General features: G+C 43.3%; 1 protein-coding gene across 1 annotated transcript in view; it reads left to right on the top strand.

Annotated features, from left to right (window-relative positions):
* Nucleotides 1-22,622, top strand: part of slc41a2b (solute carrier family 41 member 2b) — a 41,590-nt gene that overhangs the window by 425 nt on the left and 18,543 nt on the right. The window contains exons 2-8 of the mRNA XM_054624359.1: nt 657-1,339; nt 3,655-3,762; nt 6,828-6,899; nt 7,549-7,693; nt 7,996-8,142; nt 14,120-14,267; nt 14,762-14,841. Of these exons, the coding sequence (XP_054480334.1) occupies nt 797-1,339; nt 3,655-3,762; nt 6,828-6,899; nt 7,549-7,693; nt 7,996-8,142; nt 14,120-14,267; nt 14,762-14,841 (1,243 nt within the window). The 5' untranslated portion in view covers nt 657-796. The remainder of the gene's footprint in view (nt 1-656; nt 1,340-3,654; nt 3,763-6,827; nt 6,900-7,548; nt 7,694-7,995; nt 8,143-14,119; nt 14,268-14,761; nt 14,842-22,622) is intronic.

The following is a 22,622-nucleotide window of genomic DNA, read 5'->3' as shown; positions in this document are numbered from 1 at the left end:
GCATCATCAGCAAAAGACCAACACGGTATAAACAAAATGCTACTTTTAATTTTTAGAGGCATATTTTCATATTCAATTTATCATAATGTGCAGTCTTCTCTGGATTTCATAACTAGTTAAATTGTGTCCTTCCACTTGCTAATTGTGATCTTGTGTTGCTTTGGTTTCACTTTTGCATCAACCTAAACCAAAACTAATACATTCCTTTCCCAGTGATTAACAGGACCTAACTCTCAGAGAAATGCATTTTGTGAGGTGTGGACGTCTGCACAGTGTGTCTATAGGCGGGAGGTTCCAACACATTGTCCAGCACTGAATTGTGATCAGAAGACAAAAATGCCTTTTAAGATACAAAAGCCTGTAGCTACCATAAAGATGTGTGCACTTTTAATTCAAACTCCTGCCTCTCATGTCTCATGTAAAAGTTGCACGGATTCCCTCGCAGCTGGTTTGTAATTCATACGAAACCAGCTGCTCCACATTTAGATGCTTGGTTCTCTGGTTTCAGGTTTATGGAGGTTTTGTTCCTCTTTTTGAGAAGAGGCTCAGCTGTTCCATCTCAGTGTATTGTCATCTTGAAAATTGCCTCCTGCTGTGTTTTCCTGTTCTCCCATATACTAACTCCTCTGTTATCTGTCTTTGTGTATTTCCCTCAGGCTGATGAGTCTGTCTTAAGCCAATTTCCAACATGGATGGTGCACCTGAGCCGGTCTGAAACACTTGAACCGTTCGTAATTTTTACACTGCTCTCACGCTGGATGACAGGAGATGGGACGCTGCGGCCCTGCACCACACCATGAGTATCCAGAGTCTGGGAGGAGCCATAGGGGATTCCCTGGGCTCTAGCCTGACGGTGCGTATGAGCGGAGCAGGCGGAGGGTGGAGTGCTCTCCCTCTGAAACCTGTTTCCACTGGACGGATCACCTCTCTATTCCAGACCATGGTCCCCACAGGTTACACCAAGCTGCAGGAGGAGCGGCTGGCCATGGTGGACGTCGGAGCCAAACCAGAGGCCGTCTCGCAGAACGGCTACAGACAGGAGACGTCACACACAGAGGGCCGGCGGCTCATGGACCGGGCCTCTCGCTCCTCCGTGACTTTGTCTGACTGCGGAGATGGAGGCTACTCTGAAACGGAGCCCATGCTGGCTGAGAGGACGCTCTCCGCTGAGGAGGCAGGTGAGGAGGAGGAGGAAGAGGACGAGGAGGAAAGGCCGAGATCGACTGTGCAGAACATGCCAAAGGAGTCGCCGCTGGCCATGGCGCTGCAGATCTTGCTGCCTTTCTTGCTGGCCGGATTTGGAACTGTATCAGCTGGAATGGTGCTGGATATTGTGCAGGTAAGCTGTGCTACAATGCAACTATTATTCAAAGCACAACCAGTATAGTTTAAAGCTCAAGAATATGTGGAATTAAAGGCTAATTCCAGTTTATCACATATTGGGTCTTATTTTCATAGTTGTGCCATTGTTTCCATCATTTCTGATTTTTCAGAGTTTAACATTAAAAAGTTACAGGTCATCCAGGTTTTTATGTCCGTAAGACATGCTTGAAGTTTAGAGAACTGGTTAGTTTCGTCTGGCTTAATTGATAGATATAACTGGGTATCATCTGCATAACAATGAAAGTTTACTGAGTGTTTTCTGATAATATTCCCCAAGGGAAGCATATATAAGGTAAATAAAATAGGTCCAAGAACAGACCCCTGTGGAACTCCGTGACTAACCCTGGTTTTCATCGAGCTTTCATTGTTTACATATACAAACTGAGATCGGTCTGATAAATACGACTTAAACCAGCTAAGTGCGGTTCCTTTAATGCCTATAAGATGCTCCAATCTCTGTAATAGGATTTGGTGATCAATGGTATCAAATGCAGCACTAAGGTCTAGCAATACTTAAGCCACTATCTAATGCTGAATGGTGATTGAGCTTCTGGGCCTTCGATAAAAGTATAGGCAATTTATTTATATATTTGTAGTATTACAAACTGGGTGTATGTGGCGACATTTCCATTGCTGTATTACAGTTTTCCTCCTTTGTCTTCACTCAAAAAATTAAACTATGCACTAAAAACTTGAAGCTCATATAGCAACAAGCAGACATTCGGACAATTCCTATTGTTTTCACTCAAATAGAAACTGAACTCTTAAGAATGCTGCATTAAAGTACAGATGGCCATAAGCTACTGGCTCAAAAAGACAAAACAAACAAGTTGGCTGTTTTAAAGCTGCCATGTGGTATTCTAACAAAAAGTTCTGTTTATATTCAGAGTTTCTTACTGACATGCTCTGCTTGCTTCCCTGAGGTCTAACAAACATGTTAAATGCACTTCATCTTCTATAAGCATTTTCAAAGCCGATTTTTTTAATAATATTTAAGATCATGCATCGTTTGCATTTATGCTAGCTTGCTGGTAGTCCTCTTCTCTACTGCTTAGACATTGCTAGGTTTACTTGCGTGACACCTCCAACAACTGTCATTCAGAGGAATAATGTTGAAACTAGCGGCACAAATGTGTATCACGTGGCCGAGAGCATACATGTGCGAAATATAAACAAAACGGGGATCCTCTCCTAGAAACATGGCTTCATAGTACTGCTAGTGGTCAAAAACTTTACAGGGTACCTTTAACTTAAAGGGATAGTACGTTTTTTTGAAGAAGGGTTGTATGAGGTACTTCTCCATAGTCAGTGCACGGTTGGCAACATTTTTTTTGTAGAAAACCTAAAAGAAGGCCCACCTTTTAGGAATCGGTATCAGTTTAAGTACACACTGTATTTAGGATAGTTTTACTAGTTAACCAGGCCGTCAGACAGCCCTTTGTGACGGGGAAGTTTGGTGACTGCGAACAAACCCTTTAAAACACCAAAGTCAAATAATAACACAAACAAACTGTGAAGAGAGCACAGATAACTGCTTCAGTTCCCCCTCAGAAAGGTCTGTCTGACAGCAAGGTAAAGAGGGGAACATTTACTAAATATAACTTACACTTAAACTGATATTGATTCTTTTAAGATGTCTAAAATACGTCCACAGAAGTACATTACTTTGCTCCTGTGCTGGTACTCCTGTCTGTTTCTCCAAACTCCATCTACTGTAGTAATACTCTGACTATGGAGAAGTTCTTCATCCCTCTAAACATCCAAACAATTCCTTTAAGTTCCACTTAAGCGCATTTGAAAGCTCTGGTCAAAGTGGATTTATAATTACGATTATTCTTTTGTCCAGCAGATTTTTTAGCTTTCAGCAGCTATTTGAACTCATCAATGTTTTCTTGTTTTGGAGGACATTAACGTTTAAAACAATTAGTTTAATGGGTGTTTTTTCCCTGATTGACAGATGTGTCCATTGGTTGCTGAATTCTAATCCCACCCATAAAAATCTGAATTTTATTGCTCCAGTCAGCCAACAAGATGGCAGCGAGCAGTACTGACATATTTATTTTGAATTTCTGCAAGGATTATCTACCACTCTTTTGACTCTTTTGCATTAAGTCCACGGGCTCATAGGTCCACATGCAAATTATGAACGTCCCCCTTATCTCAAGGATAGCGTAGTGTTAGAATTTGAGCGTCAGACGTGACTGAGCGAGAGTGCAGCCATCAGAAGGTTGGACATCGTCGTCGCGTCTCACCTATGTGTTTCATCACCAGCACTGGGAGGCGTTCCAGTACATCACCGAGATCTTCATCCTGGTCCCTGCTCTGCTCGGCCTCAAGGGGAACCTGGAGATGACCCTGGCCTCCAGGCTGTCCACAGCGGTGAGACACACACACACACACACACACACACACACACACACACACACACACACACACACACACACACACACGGTCACAGTAGGAATGATACAAAATGTGAAAACAAACTTAATCAAGTTTTTATGCTTGGCTGGAATGGATTCATCTTTTGTCCCTAAAGTGTTTATGCAGTAAATGTGCCATGGTAATAAATGAATGCATTTATTGTGATGTGGCAAACAGTCAGCCTGCAGTGCTGAGGTACCGACCTCCCATATATTCTCCTGAGGCTGTTCTATCTGGCTCCAGCTGAGCTACACACACAAAAACCCCTGACGCTTGGCCGTCCAGTTTTCTCTCTGTAGCTGACATGTTTCATTTTCCAACACAACTTGTTCTTGTTGTAATTAGATGGCTCCAGCGTCAGGCTGCATTGACTTTGTTTGCCTGGTTTTTGTTACGCCCCAGCCTAGGCGACAGAAAGATCATAGTGCTTTTATATATGTTATTGTGTTCCAGCCAGGCGGCAACTCTGCTTCTGACGAGTGAAGCCAATGCCAAAGTGTCTTAAACCTGCATTTCTCTCTACTGTCCATCAGGGGGCGACTCCTCTGGTTGTGTAGAAGTCTATGAGAAAATGACTCTACTTCTCTCTTGATTTATTCCCTCAGTAAACATTGTAAACATGAGTTTATGGTCTCAATCTCTAGTTTCAAGTCTTCTTCAATACAGCATGATGTTCATTTAGTAAGTTATGGTCCATTTAGAGTCAAATGGACCATAAAGCAGGGTATGCTTTATGGGTCTTGTACGATGTCTCTACATTACTCCCCAAGTCCAAATATGGTAACTTCCATTCACCGGTTGCAAAAATCCAAGATGGCGACGGCCAAATTGACGAACTTGAGGCTTTGAAAACGTCAGTCCACAAACCAATGTGTGTTGTCACGACAACTGTGTCCACTTTAATATACAGTCTATGGGTCCAGACAGCCTCACAGCATGTCCTTTAGCCGCTGTGGATGGTACATTAGATGTGTCATCGTGTTTGTTTGTGGGGCGTTGCATCATTTTCTTGTGGTGGTGTCTCTCTCTCTGTGTGTGTAGTAGTTATTGGTTTCCTCTGTTATGTCTTCTACTCCATCATGTCAAATGGAGAAGTAAACAGGCTTACAGCCTCCACTGCGACTGTCCCCTTCTCAGCTCAACTCATAATTACTTCAGAGAGTTCCATGTAAGAATTATTCTGCGCCATCTTGGCTGGATTTTGGTGTGAGAGCTTTGTGGATTAGGAGTTGGTGGTGGAATCTGCTGACGTAGCAAAGTGAAGGGGCGGTTTCCTGTAGAGGGAGGGGTTGGGACGAGCTGCTGCAACCAGGGATAACTGAACAGTCAAGATGGCAAAACTGTTGCTCCACTTGAAGCGCTCCCAGAGCAAACAGTGTGAACAAGGACGATCAGCGAGGTGGGGGGTGGGGGGGGCAGGTTGTCCTCAAAGAGAATCATGGGTTTGCAGTGCGTAATGTCCCGTTAAAACTGCGTCATAAACCTGTGTGATTACAATCCTGTCCACAAGTGCATGAAGTGCTTATTCAGCAGATAGTTCTCAGCGTATCCATGACGTCTTGAACTCTGCAGAGTAGCAGAAGCCGAAGAAGAAGTGACGGAGCAGAAATTCTCCCTTTGTTTGTTTTTTCCGGCTCTTCCCGTTGGCCCCCGGCTCTCAGCACACAGGCGCCACATTGACACAGAGCTGTGTCAACACGGACAGCAGAGCTCTGCAGGAGCTGATAACTCCTCAGTGGTGTCCCAAAAAACTGTTTGTCTTCGTCTTCATTTTCTCCTTAAGGCTCAGCTTTGAAACAGGCAGCGATTCACACGCAGGCAATGAAAAGTTCTTTGTAAAATAAATTAAACCCGTCCAGTCCAAGGGCATGTGTATGCATATTAAAGATATCCTGACTAAAAGCCTTCCCATTTTTGGGGTTGTTTTTTTTTTTTTTTTTTTCATCAATACTATATCAATACTATAATAAAAGCCGCAGACGTATCGTATCCACAGGTCAGCAGTCTGCATTTTCATGTTGTTTATTCGAGACGCCCCCCGGTGTGTAAAGGCCTTAAGTCCCAAGTATGGTCACTCTCCAAAAACATTGCATCCTAGATTTCCCATAATGCAACTCAGTAGTGTCTTTCGTTAGATATTCCCTACCTGTTCTACCCACCCCTTTCAAACTTATGTCAGTGTTTCTGTTATAATATTGTAGTCTTTTGCCCGAGTTGAAATTTCAGACTTGACGAAGCTTCTCCAAGAGCCACAGAACTAACCACGACTACCATACCGATCTTCACGTATAAATCGATTGGCAGAAAATGAATTGGCAACAATTTGCTAATCTGTTAAAACTTTTTAGCAATTTTCCAACTTCTCAAATTTGCTAGAAATGTTATGCTAGATTTGCAAGAGGAAAAAGTAGTCTGCTCTATTATGATTCAGAAGAAAATTTGATATACCTGTCAAAGACGAAACTAAAGCCAAAATATTCACGAAAAAAGCGAGAAGTTTGAAGTGCAGGAACCAGTTGGGAGGTTGACCTTTACTAGGGTCTGACACTAAGGACCAACTCAACCCCTGCTGCTTTGATTTCAAGCAATATCAGTTTAAGTGTAACGTATATTTGGAATCCCTTCACCGTTTTACCTTGCTGTCAGACAGCCTTTTCTAATGGACAAAGCCACAAGACATTTAGAGAACATGGGAGTTGCTGGTCTACCGCTGCATCCATCCATCAGTTAGTTACTTAAGTGTTACTGTGTGACTTAAATGGTTAGTTCAGATTTACCAAACCTCATATAACTCCACCTAAAAAAACATCTGAACTTACCCTTTAATCAGCCTTTACGTATAACTTTGTTTTGAAGTGCACTACTAACAGCTGGAGTACTCCCTAAAGTTCGTGATGATTTGGGGGATTATGTGTAAAGGGGCTACAGAGTTTTAAAGTCACGAAGTGGCTCCGTCATATTTAAATAGGCAGTCATAGAAAACCAATTTCTTCTTTATTCTTTCCCGTTTCTCAACACAGGTGAATGTGGGCAAGATGGATTCTCCCATAGAGAAGTGGAATCTAATCATAGGCAACCTGGCCCTGAAGCAGGTAATCACTCACAGTCTACCTTTAAACTATCTACATGCATGTACAGCCTTTAGAATGAAATCAATTCTACACTGATCAATCCAAACGTTTGACCTTTTGATCAGCTTCTACACATTTTCCTGTTCAATCTAGATGCAGTTCATATAGATGCCTTAACTGATTTTGTGTTCCATATTTGGCAGTGAAAAATGATCAAATGTGATTATATTTAATTTAGGTACAAAATTTCAACCACATACCATCACATTTATGTAACGCTGTGGATTATCACCACCTCCAGTGGGGATAATTGGTTGGATCCAGGTGGGCGTTCGCTCAGACTGTTTTATCGATATCTCTGCCTGTGTAGTCAGAGTACGTTCTCTGTTAATCATCTACCCACACACTCATAAACACACGCAGCCTTGTAGTGTTTTGACGAGCTGTTTGTACGCAATAACACACACGTCAGCAGGAAGTGTTGTGTAATGGATTGGGAAAAAAACCTACCTGGACATGACGTTAATTACAGTATTTCACATTCATGTTGAGGTGGAACATGACCTAGCATGAGTAACCCTTCTACTGATCCTGTAAGCACTGTTTGAATAGCAGTGCTTGTTTTTCTCAATAAAAGAGCACAACAGTAACTCCCCCCTCGCTCCTCCAGGTCCAGGCCACGGTGGTGGGCTTCTTGGCCGCCGTAGCAGCCGTGGTTCTCGGCTGGATCCCGGAAGGGAAGTTCCAGATGAGCCACGCTGTGCTGCTCTGCTCCAGCAGCGTGGCCACGGCCTTTATAGCCTCCATGCTGCAGGGTAAACACACACACACACACACACACACACACACACACACACACACACACACACACACACACACACACACACACACACACACTCACACACACACACTAACACAGTGACAGCTGAGGACTGCCATTTAAAATAAACTATCACACTGCTGGGTCACTTCCATCCTACGCCCCAAACAGCATTTGTAACAGAACAAAAGTTAGGACTACAAAAACACTTTCTGATAGACTGGTTGTTTGATAATGTCTACAATTCACTAGTAATGTGAGGACTGTCAGTCAAGTGCTCCACTCTTTTTGTGTCAGGTTTCATCATGGTGGGTGTAATTGTGGGTTCGAAGAAGACGGGCATCAACCCAGACAACGTAGCCACACCCATCGCCGCCAGTTTTGGTGACCTCATAACCCTGGCGATCCTGGCCTGGATAAGCCAGGGCCTCTACAAGTGCCTGGGTAGGTGATGTGCTACTGCCTTAAGAAGCAGATACATTCCATTGTCTTCACACACACACACACACACACACACACACACACACACACACACACACACACACACATATATACATACACACATATATATCCATCCATCCATCCATCCATCCATCCATTTTCCGTAACCTGCTTATCCAGTTAAGGGTCGCAGGGGTGCTGGAGCCGATCCCAGCTGTCAATGGGTGAAGGCAGGGTTCACCCTGGACAGGTCGCCAGTCTGTCACAGGGCTGACATATAGAGACAGACAACCATTCACACTCACATCCACACCTACGGGCAATTTAGAGTCTTCAATGCACCTAAGCTGCATGTCTTTGGACTGTGGGAGGTATATATATATATATATATATATATATATACTGTATATACAGTGGGGGAAATAATTATTTGATCCCTTGCCGATTTTGTAAGTTTGCCCACTGACAAAGAAATGAACGATCTATAATTGTTATGGTAGGTTTATTTTAACAGTGAGAGACAGAATATCAAAAATAAAATCCAGAAAATCACATTATATAAAAGTTATAAATTGATTTGCATTTGATCGAGTGAAATAAGTATTTGATCCCCTAACAAAACATGACTCAGTACTTGGTGGAGAAACCGTTGTTGGCAAGCACAGAGGTCAGACGCGTTGGTCACCAGGTTTGCGCACATCTCAGGAGGGATTTTGGTCCACTCCTCTTTGCAGATCTTCTCCAAATCCTGAAGGTTTCGAGGCTGTCGCTTGGCAACTCTAAGCTTCAGCTCCCTCCACAGATTTGCTATGGGATTAAGGTCCGGAGACTGGCTAGACCACTCCATGACCTTAATGTGCTTCTTCTTGAGCCACTCCTTTGTTGCCTTGGCCGTATGTTTTGGGTCATTGTCGTGCTGGAAGACCCATCAACGACCCATTTTCAGTGTCCTGGCTGAGGGAAGGAGGTTGTCGCCCAAGATTTCACGGTACATGGCCCCGTCCATCCTCCCCTCGATGCGGTGAAGTCGTCCTGTCCCCTTAGCAGAGAAACACCCCCAAAGCGTAATGTTTCCACCTCCATGCTTGACGGTGGGGATGGTGTTCTTGGGGTTATAATCAGCATTTCTCTTCCTCCAAACACGGCGAGTTGAGTTGATGCCAAATAGCTCATTTTGGTCTCATCTGACCACATTACCTTCTCCCAAGCCTTCTCTGAATCAATCAGTTGTTCATTGGCAAACTTCAGACGGGCCTGTACATGTGCCTTCTTGAGCAGGGAGACCTTGCGGACGCTGCAGGATTTTAATCCATTACGGCGTAGTGTGTTACCAATGGTTTTCTTGGTGACTGTGGTCCCAGCTGTCTTGAGATCATTAACAAGTTCCTCCCGTGTAGTTCTGGGCTGATCCCTAACCTTTCTCATGATCATCGATACCCCACGAGGCCAGATCTTGCGTGGAGCCCCAGACCGAGGGCGATTGATGGTCATTTTGTGTTTCTTCCATTTCCGAATAATCGCACCAACAGTTGTCTCCTTCTCACCAAGCTGCTTTCCGATGGTCTTGTAGCCCATTCCAGCCTTGTGCAGGTCTACAGTCTTTTCCCCGACGTCCTTAGACAGCTCTTTGGTCTTGCCCATGGTGGAGAAGTTGGAATCTGTTTGATTGATTCTGTGGACAGGTGTCTTTCATACAGGTAACGAGTTGAGATTCAGAGTACTTTCTTAAAGTGAGAGGACTAATCTAACCGATATGTGGGAGCCAGAATTCTTGCTGGTTGGTAGGGGCTCAAATACTTATTTCACTCGATCAAATGCAAATCAATTTATAACTTTTATATAATGTGATTTCCTGGATTATTTTTTTTATATTCTGTCTCTCACTGTTAAAATAAACCTACCATAACAATTATAGATCGTTCATTTCTTTGTCAGTGGGCAAACTTACAAAATCGGCAAGGGATCAAATAATTATTTCCCCCACTGTGTATATATATATATATATATATACACACACACACACACACACACACACACACACACACACACACACACACACACACAGAGTATATATCTCTCTCTCAGGTTAAACCCTTTGCAAAATATGAACAAATATATGCAGAGAACAAATGCCACACAACTTTCTTTATTATCTAGTTTGACAGATTTTCCAGTGTAGAATATTGACTTATTGCTGGCATTTTGCTAGCTCTGGCTAACTCTCCGCTTGCACCTGGGGATCTCTGCTGGGCACAACTCTCATCAGGGTCGAGAAAGAAGCGAGGCGGCTCACTCGTTAGCTGCTTCCATCATCGGTTTCAAACACGGCGATTGTTTGTAGAGAGGCAGCGACTTCATCAACATGCTCACCAATACTCCACTATTATCCTGAATATCACAATATTTCCAGAATCATGCCTTAGCAGAGTTGAAAAGCAACTATTTGTGAAAAAGACAACAGTATGAATGCAACCTGAGAAAGTAACATGGCAGATTCTTGTAGTTTTCATTTTTCCATACTTATGCAAATGCATACATGAAATGATATGTTCATGCAGACATGGTTAATCTGATCGTCCTAGTCTCCAGTTATGATATCTTTGGATTGGAGTTACACCAAAATCACTGTATTTGATCCTTCTTCTCTCACACTTACATTTCATATTTATGAATATTATTATTTTTTTGCAGTTTGAATAGAAGTGTCAATCATCACTAGACAGACCCCCCCCCCCCCCCCTATTTCGCTCACTGGTTGTTCCCCCAGATCTTTCCTTTCTTAGTGAGACACTTCCCTCGGTCAGCCAGCAGGGGTCCCTCCTGCCTCGCTCTGCAGCAGCGGTGCTCTCCACTTACAGAACAGACCGTCCCTTTTTTCCTCCCACCACACATTCCACTTGTTTAACTCATGTCACACCAAGACCTGCGTTGAACCACCTTTTGTCACTCAATACGGGGAATACTGGGACCTGTTTCCTCTGGGAAACAGTCTCTGTCTGGTCTAGTTGTGTGACACAGATGTTCACCACAGTGAAAGGAGCAGTTTAGTGCCATGAGCTAAATGTGTAAGACACACTTCAGATTTCATGTTTCCATGGCGGGGCGTCTGGCTGTGTCACTCTCTCAGGACAGTGGCTCTGTTGTTCAGCCGCGGCTCACACTTTCCTGCTAAACTGGAACAAATGGTCAGTTAACTCTCAACCAAACAGAGTTCAAATCAAATGATTATCTACACAAAACTTAATGCTTCTCATTTTGAGGCAAACCAGCTGAATAGAAATGATAAAACATATGTCGCTGTAGGAGCCAAGCAGAGCCCAGTCAGGTGTATTTATAACGTGCTTTCAACAAACAGGCTTGATTACATAGACACTGTAGTCGTGAGAGGGCTCAACAATAGATAAAAGCAGGGATAATGAGAGGTGGAGACAGAGCACGAACACCAAGAAAAAGGGGCCAGATCGTGAGCGTGCTCAGTATGTGTGTTTGTGGGGATGTGACATCGTAGGGCCATTTCAGGGCAGTGGGTGAGAGAATTGAATCCATGATTTAGGCAAAATGGGGAAGAAAGGGTTGGTATTAGGTTAAAAAAATAAATCAGGTTGGGTCTAGACTACTGAGAAAACGTCTGAATTTCATATGCAAGTCGCATATCCATCTGTTATGACACATTGCCCACAATAACAAAAAGAGAGGACATTAACCTGGATGTATTTGAGTTTTTTTAATTTTTTTATTCACCACATCATTATGTGCCATTAACTGGCAGAAGGCTGTCCATAGCAGTACAGCTCCAGAGCTAAATGTCTGGATTAAAGTTTATGTGCTAATTTATTTAACAGATAACTTGAAGTACCACATAGATTTGCAAAATGAGAGTGGTTTCTGGTAGTTTTCATTCAACCATATCCTCAATTTTCCTCAACATAGAAACACAGGCGTCTTTAGGATATTTTAAAGATATGACCGATATCATTTATGGCCATTAGTTTGAATTCTTCTTTTCTGAAAAATTAGGTTGGGTTTTTTTCTGGACAGTATGGGAAGTGCTTCAAAACCCATGAGCCACAGCCACCATTGTTGTGGAGAAAATCACGAATCAGAGCAGTAGGAGCTTGTCAGAGCTTTTTAACAGAAAAACAGCTACAGGGGGAAACCACAGCGACGAGCCGTGATACTGAACCAAAACAGGGAAGTTTTGGGCTGGGAAAAAAACCAAAACAAAGAGCCGAAAGAGTGTGTTCTAAGCAAAATGCATCTTGAGAATCGTAATGGACATCCGGCAACACGTCTTTATGGAGAGAGGCTTTGTTCTTTGTCAGTTACAAATCATTGGAACTGATCATTAAACCAGTAAGTATAATTAATAAGTAATAACTTTATTTATAGAGTAACTTTCAAAACAAAACTTACAAAGTGCTTCACAATAAAAACATATCAGAACCCGAGAGGTAAAAAAAAAGGTGGAGCAATATTGTACATGTGCAACAATTAAAATCAGTTACATGTAGGAATAAGCCATATGGTAAAAGTGAGTCTTTAGAAGAGATTTAAAAGAGGATACTGAATTTGTAGGCAGGGTTTTATGTGAATGGGACTTCCAGATACCTTGAGCTCTGAAATAACTTTCATTTGTTACTTTTGCAGCCCAGAAGAATGTAATTTAAATGATCTGCTCCTACCTGATCAAGTAACATTGTCAACAGATACAGTTGAAAAGTTAAGATAGTCCCTCTTCAGGTCTATGGTTAGGCCCCAGAATGCATCTTGCCATTTTTCAGCTAAAGGAGAGGTTTAGAGCGTTCTTTGTCTCGGCGGAGGGAAGTTAGCAGAATGTTTTCCCCCACAGATGGACAGGAATATCAATTGTTTGTTCATTGGTTTAAATGGCGGCAGCAGGGATATTCAGTGGCAGGGTGTCAGAGGTTCATGTAAACAGTTTAACCTGTAGAGGACCTTCATTTGAGCACGGCCAATAGCCAGCTGACTCTGTGATTGTTAACTCAGGGTCCGATTCCCCGTCAATGCTGGTTGATTTGGGGACAAGGCTCCGCTCTCAGTATATCTGTCTCAGCTCTACATTTAAGGACCGAAGGCCTGCTAGAGCCCATTACAGCCTGAACACTGGGACATCTCTGTTCTCCAGTTCTGAGACCACAGTGATGATATAAATCTGGGGCTGTGTCCTAATGACGGTTATTTAGTGCTGGGAACAGTATCCTGCTGGAAACATCTGGTGGTGGCTCTAAGCAGGTGCTTCACCCTAAGGGATTTCTTTCAAAATAGTTGTGCCATTTTGTAGTTTGAACAAAGAGGTGCAGTTGTAGAGAGAAAGCGAGAGTAATAGATTCAAAATTTGAGTTAATACCTGCTTGTTATTATCAATTTAGATGAAGTAATTGTGTATCCCGATACCTCCATATATGATTTCATCACAAAATGATTCCATTGTAAGACTATAAATTATCATATTGAACTCTTGCCCAGCCTTTCACCCTTTTGTTGGATTACCAACAGGGCAAAGTGGCCCTAAAAATTGTAGGTCATAATTCAGTTTTAGTAATTATTTGGGGTAAATATTCATCACAAAAGCACAATCACCTGAAACGACATTAAAGCAAGTTCTATTATCTGGGGCCCTTCTTGTTGAGGGGCCAAAATGTAATCATATGGAAGTTGTAGGTTATAGAAAAAAATCTAGTTTTATGTCTTTTTTTATTATCTAAGTAAAAATAGTTTAAAATGTATATATTCCCAAATACATGCATTCAGTTGCACTATTAATAAGCAAGTTAATTCATATAAGCATTTGTGCATTGTACAGGTTTGTATCCTCAAACTAAGTTTCTGAAGAAAAGGATCCATTTGAACAGTACCCAGCTGGTTTTCCGTGCCGTTTCCCCAGTGCATGCTGGGAAAGGCTCCAAACCTCCACCCAGAGGAAAAAAAAAAATGACAGGCGTCTCTCCCTCTTCCCCAGATACTTACCCGTACGTGTCGTCACTGGTGTGCGCCTTCTTCATGTGTCTGACTCCTCTGTGGATCGTCATCTCCTCCAAGCACCCGGCCAGCCGCACCCTGCTCTACTCCGGATGGGAGCCAGTCATCACTGCCATGGTCATCAGCAGGTGTGTGTGTGTGTGTGTGTGTGTAACTGTGTTTGCCTGTCTAGTCTTCAAAGGAGGGAAAAAACTGCTATTCTGCGTCTGCAACTCCCCGTGTCTGGATGACTCATCCCCCTTAACAAATTGCAGCACCCGAGCACATGCACCCTCAGGTCCACTTGAGCCTGGCAGCCTCACTGATGCGGCCAGAGGAAGGGAGCGCTACAATCCCACAAAATTTTTTAGAGGAGTAAGACAAATAGAGGTACTGATTTGCACACCATGAACTTTGGAAACTCTTCCACTCTCTCTTAGTGTTCACCACTCTGCAGCTGATGAAGCATTTTTTTAGTGCCGTTTCTAGATAAGCACTAAAGTTCACTGTGGACATCATTTTGATGAAGAATGCTCTGTCTTCCTCTTTCCATGCCTTCTTTTGTGTCTCTCTCTTTCTCTGTGTGACACACACACATACACATAAACACCAGTTAATGATCTAATTATGTTTTGTTCTGCAGCATCGGAGGGCTCATCCTGGACAAAACAGTGTCTGACCCAAATCTGGCCGGCATCGTAGTGTACACACCGGTTATCAACGGTGAGTCACAGTGTTGGCACTGCTCTTTTCTTTCGCTGTGAATTGCTTCAAGGTGTCACTGTTTGAATCCCAAATAGCTCGCCGCCCAGGGCACCGTCAGACGAGGAGAATCTGGACCAAAGGTTTTAATATAATAGCTTCTCTAAACCCTGCAGGGATTTAGAGAAGAGTAATACATATGTAATGAAAACGCCAAGCTTGTGTAGTCAGATTGCGCTAATCCCATACGGTTAAGACTAGAAAGGTTCCTCTCCTGAGAGTTTGTGTTCATGTGTTTACATTCAGCAGACAGGGCAGTCGGTGAGGAATCCTGTTTCTTTACACTGTAGAAAGGTTGCATTTGCAGTTCTGTGGGGCATGTGTGCAGGCTAATTTAAATGCAGTGTGTCATTTTCTTTTGAGTAAGGTTCTAGCGAAAATAATCTAGTCATGAATCGAGTTCAGGTTTAGATTATTTTTTCTTTATCTCAAAGCTACTATGAGGAACTTTCATTTTGTGTTGATTTTGGAGGTCCTTGTGGACTAAAGTGGTAGTGTTTCCGAGCACCAGAGTCCCTTTAAGAAAACCTCTCATTTTACTGCAGCAGCGTCTGACCGTATGCCCCACTCAGTCCTGGTTCTGGTTCCCCCCCATGCCTCCCTTCCCTCCAACAGGCCCAGCAATACAGTCTGGGTCTCCAGCAACGTGGTGTCGAGGCAAGGCTCTGCTCCTGGCAAAAGAAGATGCTGCTGCCAGGAGCAGAGCTGTCCTCCTCCCGGCAGAGCTCCGACTGCAGTCAAAGAAAGCCTCCTTTCCCTTGCGAAGGGCTATGCGATCACTCTCGATAATAACGAGAACATAATGTCGTATTTACACAAGACGGTCCAGTGCAGATTCGTTTTTTTTAACACACTGGTATCGATACTCATACAAGTTTAGGTAAAGGTATCGGGAAGGAAAAAATGGTATCAAAACATCTCTTGTTATGGGTAATTTACGATGTGATATCCCGGAAAGAAAAATGTAATATTCAGCTTAACTGTGGTTAAATGAAAGGCTCTTCATCTGTGTCGAGGAACATTGGGTTATCAGTAAAAATAAACGTTCAAAACCAAACTGAGATCAGACATATTGACTTAAATCTGTTCCTAGAAATACTTGTGGTGGGAAGTAAAACATGTTTAGATACAATGGTGAGTTTAGAGGTTTCTTAAAGACATTCTGTCCTATTAAAGAGCACCCCCGTTGTATTTTACACAACAGATGGCTGTTTAACATGGGAAGTTTTGGGTACGGAGAAACTGCTGTTGTGTGTCTCATTTGTCCCTCTCAGTTTTGCAATTAATGCAGCGTTTGACCCTTTGGAGCTGAGATTCAGACAAAGTGTTTACACACAAGATGGATGACGCGCAATAGAGTCTATTTGTCTTGTGCTGTGCAGCTCCCAGGTGTGAATGAATGTGAGAAACCCAAGAAACGCCGGTGCTCAGTCAACAGTCCACTGATTAATGAAAGTTACTAAATAAGGACTCCAAATGCTCGTCAGCATAAATGAGTGACCTAATGAGACCGCCACAGCCCGTCTGTCTTGACTCCATAAAGCCGGTCCCGTTCCATTTCCTCTTGCTTCTACATCCCACGCTAACTGGCTCAGCCACGGTTGCCATGGCCCTGGCACCTCCACAACAAGAGATAAGCTTTTAATTAAACGCCGTTAATGAGAGACATTTAACGATTTTTGACTCTAATTGGAGACGTATCACGGACACAAAACAGCTGGGGAATCTGCACCTGTTTGTGAGGCCAGAGACGGTTTTTTTGGTGTGTGTGTGTGTGTGTGTGTGTGTGTGTGTGTGTGTGTGTGTGCGTGTGCGCGCAGCCGTCAGAAAAAGTCATTTTATTCAACGTGGTGAGGAAGCGGCGAGGTGGGGGCAGCTTGTGTCGTTTGGCTGATTAAAATGCATCGAGGGTCCTGTTCTAATATAAGAATAAAATGAAAGAAAGAAAAGGCAGATGGAACAGAAATGGTGAAAGGACGGTGTGTGGATGTTTGATTAGAGAGGAGATAAGAAAAGACGGGTTAAATGAAAGGCAGAGGGAGAGAGCCTGCTTTCTTCTTCTTTCTTTTTTTACCAACACTGGCCTTCATTCATTTTTCTTAATACATTATTTTATGCAATTTCCCCTGCAGTAGAAAGTGGCTGTTTTGAATTATATTCTAGTATGTGTAATCCAGGTTCTGAGGAAGTGTCTGCCATTTAATTTCCTGTTGTACTCGTTGATATTGAACCAGACTCTGTAGCTACAGTGTATCACACCAGAAACGGGCGTTCTTGCTTTTTATTTTTTAATTCTGTTTCAGGTGTCATCATAAAGGCTTTGATCCGTCTTTCTGAACCTGCAGATATCATATTATGTTATGCATCTTGTTCTGCAGTTTTCAAGACAGCACTCAGATACAGCAGTCTCATATTTGTTTGTTTTCTAAGATAAGGTGTCTGCCTCCTTTACATCTCTCTTCTCCACCCCCCCCCAATTCTGTTGATGTTTTCCTTCCATCATGTTTTATCGTGTCACATCCTGGTCATGGAGCCGTTCAAATAAACAAACTGAATTCAAACCCGGAGGAGAGGGGGTGAGAGGAGGGGAGAGGAGGAGAGGAGGAGGGAGAGGAGGGGAGAGGAGGGAGAGAGGAGGTGAGAGGAGGTGAGAGGAGAGGAGGAGAGAGGAGGTGAGGAGAGGGAGGGGAGAGGAGGGAGGAGGAGGAGAGGAGGGAGAGGAGGGAGAGGAGGTGAGGGAGGGAGGAGGAGGAGAGGGAGGAGGAGAGAGAGGGGAGGAGGGAGGGGAGGAGAGAGGAGGGGAGGAGAGAGGGGGGGGGGGAGGAGGAGGAGGGAGGGGAGGGGAGGAGAGAGGAGGGGGAGGAGAGGGAGAGAGGAGAGGAGGAGGAGAGGGGGGGAGGAGGAGGAGGGGAGGGAGAGAGGGAGAGGAGGGAGAGGAGGAGGGAGGGAGAGGAGAGGAGAGGGGGGGGAGAGGGGAGGGAGGAGAGGAGGGGGAGGAGGGAGGAGGAGGGGAGAGGAGAGGAGGAGAGAGAGGAGGGAGAGAGGAGAGAGGAGGAGAGGAGGGGGGAGGAGGGGAGGAGAGGGAGGGAGGGGAGGGAGGGAGGGGAGGGAGGAGAGAGGAGGAGGGAGAGGAGAGGGGAGGGGGGAGGGTGAGAGGAGGAGAGGGAGGGAGAGGGAGGGAGGGAGGGAGGAGGAGGGGGGGGGGAGGAGGGGAGGAGGGGGAGGAGAGGAGGGAGGGAGAGGAGGGGAGAGGGAGGGAGAGGAGGAGGAGGAGGGGAGAGGGAGGGGGGGGAGGGGGGAGGGGAGGAGAGGAGGGGGAGGAGGAGGGAGAGGGAGGGAGGAGAGGAGGGAGGAGGAGGAGGGGAGGGAGAGAGGAGGGGAGAGGAGGGGGGGAGGGAGGGGAGAGGAGGGAGGGAGAGGGAGAGGAGAGGGAGGGAGAGGAGGGGGGAGAGGGAGGGAGAGGAGAGGAGGGGAGGAGGGGGAGAGGGCAGACAGCTTCCTGTGTGGTCTCCCTCGGGGCAGAGCGACCCGGCTGAGAGGAGCACAGAGCCCCCTGCAGTTTCCCAACGTAGCCTTGTGGAAGCCCAGACCTCCTCATCCTCATTCCTTCTGTCAGACCCAGTGACCTGAATAAGCCAGATAGCCCCCGAATCCTCCTTCACCCCCCGCTGAGGTTGCCAGAACGCCCTCCATCAGTTCAGCCCCCACCCATCCCAAACACCCTCAAGGACAAAAAGACAGAATGGAAAATCCGTTCACCATTCACAACAAAGCTGTAAAAGCATTTTCCCTGAAATATTATGAGGTCTTAATGTGTGAAAATGGTGGTACGGTATCGTTTTGCTCCCGTTCACACGTTACCCTACGAAGGAAATGTTCCTGAAACGTTTTAGGGAAAGACTGCATGTGTAAAAGTAACACATCTAATTTTCCTATTATGACAGGTCCAAATGTCTGCTGTGGAAAAGGCCTATAGCACGTCAAAAAATAGTATTCTGCACATAATTAATCATCCAAAACCATTACAATGCTACAAACACATTTCAAACTGTTAAAGGAAAGACAAACACTCAGCTAACAACTTATTAGTTATACCTAGGTTAAACTAATGCAGCCTAAATACAACCTTGATGAAAGTTCTAATGTTCCGTTTAACGGCTCTGTTGAGATGGTTCTGTTGATTGTTGTTTTAGTAGCTAATTTAACATCAGTTTGACTGTTTAATTAGCCGTTTGACTAACATGCGCTAACACAATGACACCACACCAAATACCGTTCTCAATTCTATCACTTTCAAGTTTCTCTGTATTATATTTATCAGTAACAATATAAATTAGATCCGCAGTGCAGCATTTATTTAAAGAGAAAACGTGTCATCGTTAAAGCTTGTTCCCCCGTTACTCCTTTCATTTCCTTCTTCCAACACAGTGGTGAAGACCACCATGAGTAAATGCCAGGAGTTGAGCTTTCCTGTCAAAATCATGACTGGTGTGTTAACTTTGTGCCAAATGAATCAGTGTACACAAAGACAAACTGCCTCCTTAGTTACCGCATGACCAGTCGCTAAAAAAATGCTCTTTTTTTTATTTTTTAAATGGAGATTAAAAATGCAGTGTTCACTCCACACAGCGGGGCTACATTACATCACTTCAGCTAAAAGCTCAAAAACACTGAATCCGTTAGCACGTTCTTTGGTAATCCGATCACAAGGGGACAGCTCTCAGTTCGTCTGTTCATGACATACGACTCAAGTGAACGCTTCAGAGCTCACTCTCCCCCCTCTTTATGCCTATAAACACGTATTAAACACATGGTTATTACAGAAGGTGTCGGGGCGTGATATTACAGGAATGTCTGTAGTAATATCCTACACATTCGGGAAATTGGGTACATTAATTAACCTAAAAATATAAGGTTATTAATGTCAGATGTGAACAGGACCTCACTGCACCTTAAACCACATGTTGGACATTTCCTTTTGTGTTGGGATAAATACAAATCTTTTCACCTTTTGACTAAGAGAGGCTAGTAATTTCCCCCTGCCTCTAGTGATTATGCTAAGCTAGGCTACCACTTCCTGACTCCAGCTCCATTTTTAACTCATAGACACAAGATAGATATATATATATATATATATATATATATATATATATATATATATATATATATATATATATATATATATATCTTGTGTCTATGAGTTAAAAAAGGGTCTGAATACTTATGACCATGTGATATTTCAGTTTTTCTTTTTTAATAAATTTGCAAAAATTTCTACATTTCTGTTTTTTTCTGTCAAGATGGGTTGCTGAGTGTACATTAATGCGAAAAAAAATGAACTTTTTCGATTTTAGCAAATGGCTGCAATGAAACAAAGGGTGAAAAATTTAAAGGGGTCTGAATACTTTCCGTACCCACTGTAAATATATATATCAATCTTCTCATCTTGGGAGGGGGGGGTTAAAGAGAGGGAGCGTGAATGCTCGCGGTGAAGTCATGTCTGTTTTCAGGCCCCGCTGGTAATGCTCCAATAAGATGTCACCAGGCTGACAAAGAGACACAATAGATTGAATTAAGTGGACATCAGCCCGAGGTGGTGGCAGTGTCTGATTCGATGTACTCGTCACCACAATAACAGGTCTGGGTTATTTTATGGGGGGGGTCCGGGTTCTTCTGGTGTATGAAGTTTGAAGTACACAACCACTACAGTGACTGAAAGCAGCCACGTATCGAGGATCTGTTTCCCCGCTGCACTCCAAGCATCTGAACGATACATTTCTTATGATTCTGAATAAAGAAACGTCTTTTTTTTTTTCTTGAAGTTTTTACAGACATAAAGGGTAAATAAAGGTCTTCTTCTTCTCTTCTGAGTTGCTCGGCGCCCACCTTGTCGGCTACTTTGTTGTTGATATCTGTATGTATGTGAGCTCTCCAGCAGGGCTTAGTCACCAGAGTGTGTGTGTGTGTGTGTGTGTGTGTGTGTGTGTGTGTGTGTGTGTGTGTGTGTGTGCGTGTGAGACTTGCTAAAGGGAAGGTGTGATAGCTGCAGTATGTGAATGTAAAGTGGCCCGTGTTCCGTCAGAACAGATGGCGTCCCCTGTTCTCTTGACTGTTCATCGGCTCGACAAGGAAAATGACTCTGATCTCTTTCGCTCTCTTGTAATGGGGAAGGGATGAAAACTTCAGTACAGCACAGGATCCCAAACGTTTTGTCTCTTTTAAAGCAAAGTCAAATCAATCATTTTTAGAGGCCTGACAGTGCAAAGACAAGAGGAAGGTCTACTAAGAAAAGCATTATTTGGTGTCGCAGATCTTGTTTTCCACCATAAATTATTATCTTTTGTGTTGTTATTCGGCCTCTGCTAAGCCCCGCCCCCTGCTGCTACTTCTTCAAGCTGTCAGAGCTATCACGGAGCCCACACTGTCAATAACTGCACTCCTTTAAGAAATATTATCAAATTTTTGAAGGGAAAAAAAGCGATTTCATAGAGAAGCAGTTCTACGATATGCGTTTGAAGGACAATCCAGGATATCAAACTGATTCAGCTTTGAAAACATGGTAAAAAAGATTAAGAAAGAAGCTAGAGTCTACAGATCAGTGTAAAGTCAAACATCAGACGTTTGAGAGAGTTTTCTATCCAAATTTTGCTCTAATTTGAGCCAAATTTCCAGAAATTCTGCAAAAAAAAAAAAAGCAAATGAACTCGTGTTTCTATCCGCCGGTGTTTTGTGCATAGGTTGGTTAATTTAGATAAACAGAGTTAATGTACGTCATGATTCATTCACTAAGTCTTATTCCATTGCACTCAGTGGCATTTCTTTTCTTTCTTTTACACCTCAGCCCAACTTTTTTTATGCAATATTTTTTTTCCAAGCTTCCTACTTTTAAAAGCAGGTGGATTGAAACACACTGTTCACCTCATGATAGCAGGATGTGCACAGGTGTAACTATAACATAAGCTAGTAAGTGTCCCAGTCACAGCCTTGGAACAAGAACAAATAAACAGAATGCAGTTATTGTAATTGGAATTAATTACACCTCTAAAATGACTTGTAAACATGTCTAGAAGGCATATTGATATCCATAGTAAATTACTACACCCTCTCCAATTAATTTTGAAATATCTTGCTCTGTGGTTAGTGGTTATCTAATACTTGGGAAAAACAAAAAGCAATTTCATAGAGAAACAGACAGTAGGGTCTACAATATGCATTTAAAGGATATATCCAAATTTAACTCAAATTTGAACCAAATTTCCAGAAAATCTTCAAAGAAAATTCAAATGAATGTGTTTCTATCCACTAGATTTATTGTCATTGGTGTTCAGGCTATTCAGTTATTTGTGTTCAGGCAGCATTGGTTAATATAAATCATAGGGGAAAAAAAGGATTCATTGTTGCATCCCTGTCGGTCATGGTTAGATCATCACTGAAAATGTCTCGGTAAAGTCGGATCTTTAGAAATGAGTGGGAACCAAGAAGTACTACCCTGAGCCTTCCTCGTAGCACTTATTGCACTCGTATTAGTTGTTGCACTTACTGTATTCGTATCAGTTCGCTGCACTTATTGAATTTGTATTTGTTTACTGCACTTATCCTATTCGTAGTAGTTTGTAGCACTTACTATATTCGGATTAGTCTGTTGCAATTATTGTTTTCGTAGTAACTTGCCTCTGCACTATACTTTTGCTCTGGTTTATGCTTTAAGATGCTTGTTTAAGAAAGGAGATGCACTTATGACT

Source organism: Anoplopoma fimbria, chromosome 23 (genome assembly GCF_027596085.1).
Source record: "Anoplopoma fimbria isolate UVic2021 breed Golden Eagle Sablefish chromosome 23, Afim_UVic_2022, whole genome shotgun sequence".
Classification (NCBI taxonomy): domain Eukaryota; kingdom Metazoa; phylum Chordata; class Actinopteri; order Perciformes; family Anoplopomatidae; genus Anoplopoma; species Anoplopoma fimbria.
The sequence above is the reverse complement of the archived record's forward strand: the minus strand, read 5'-3'. Positions and strand labels throughout refer to the sequence as shown.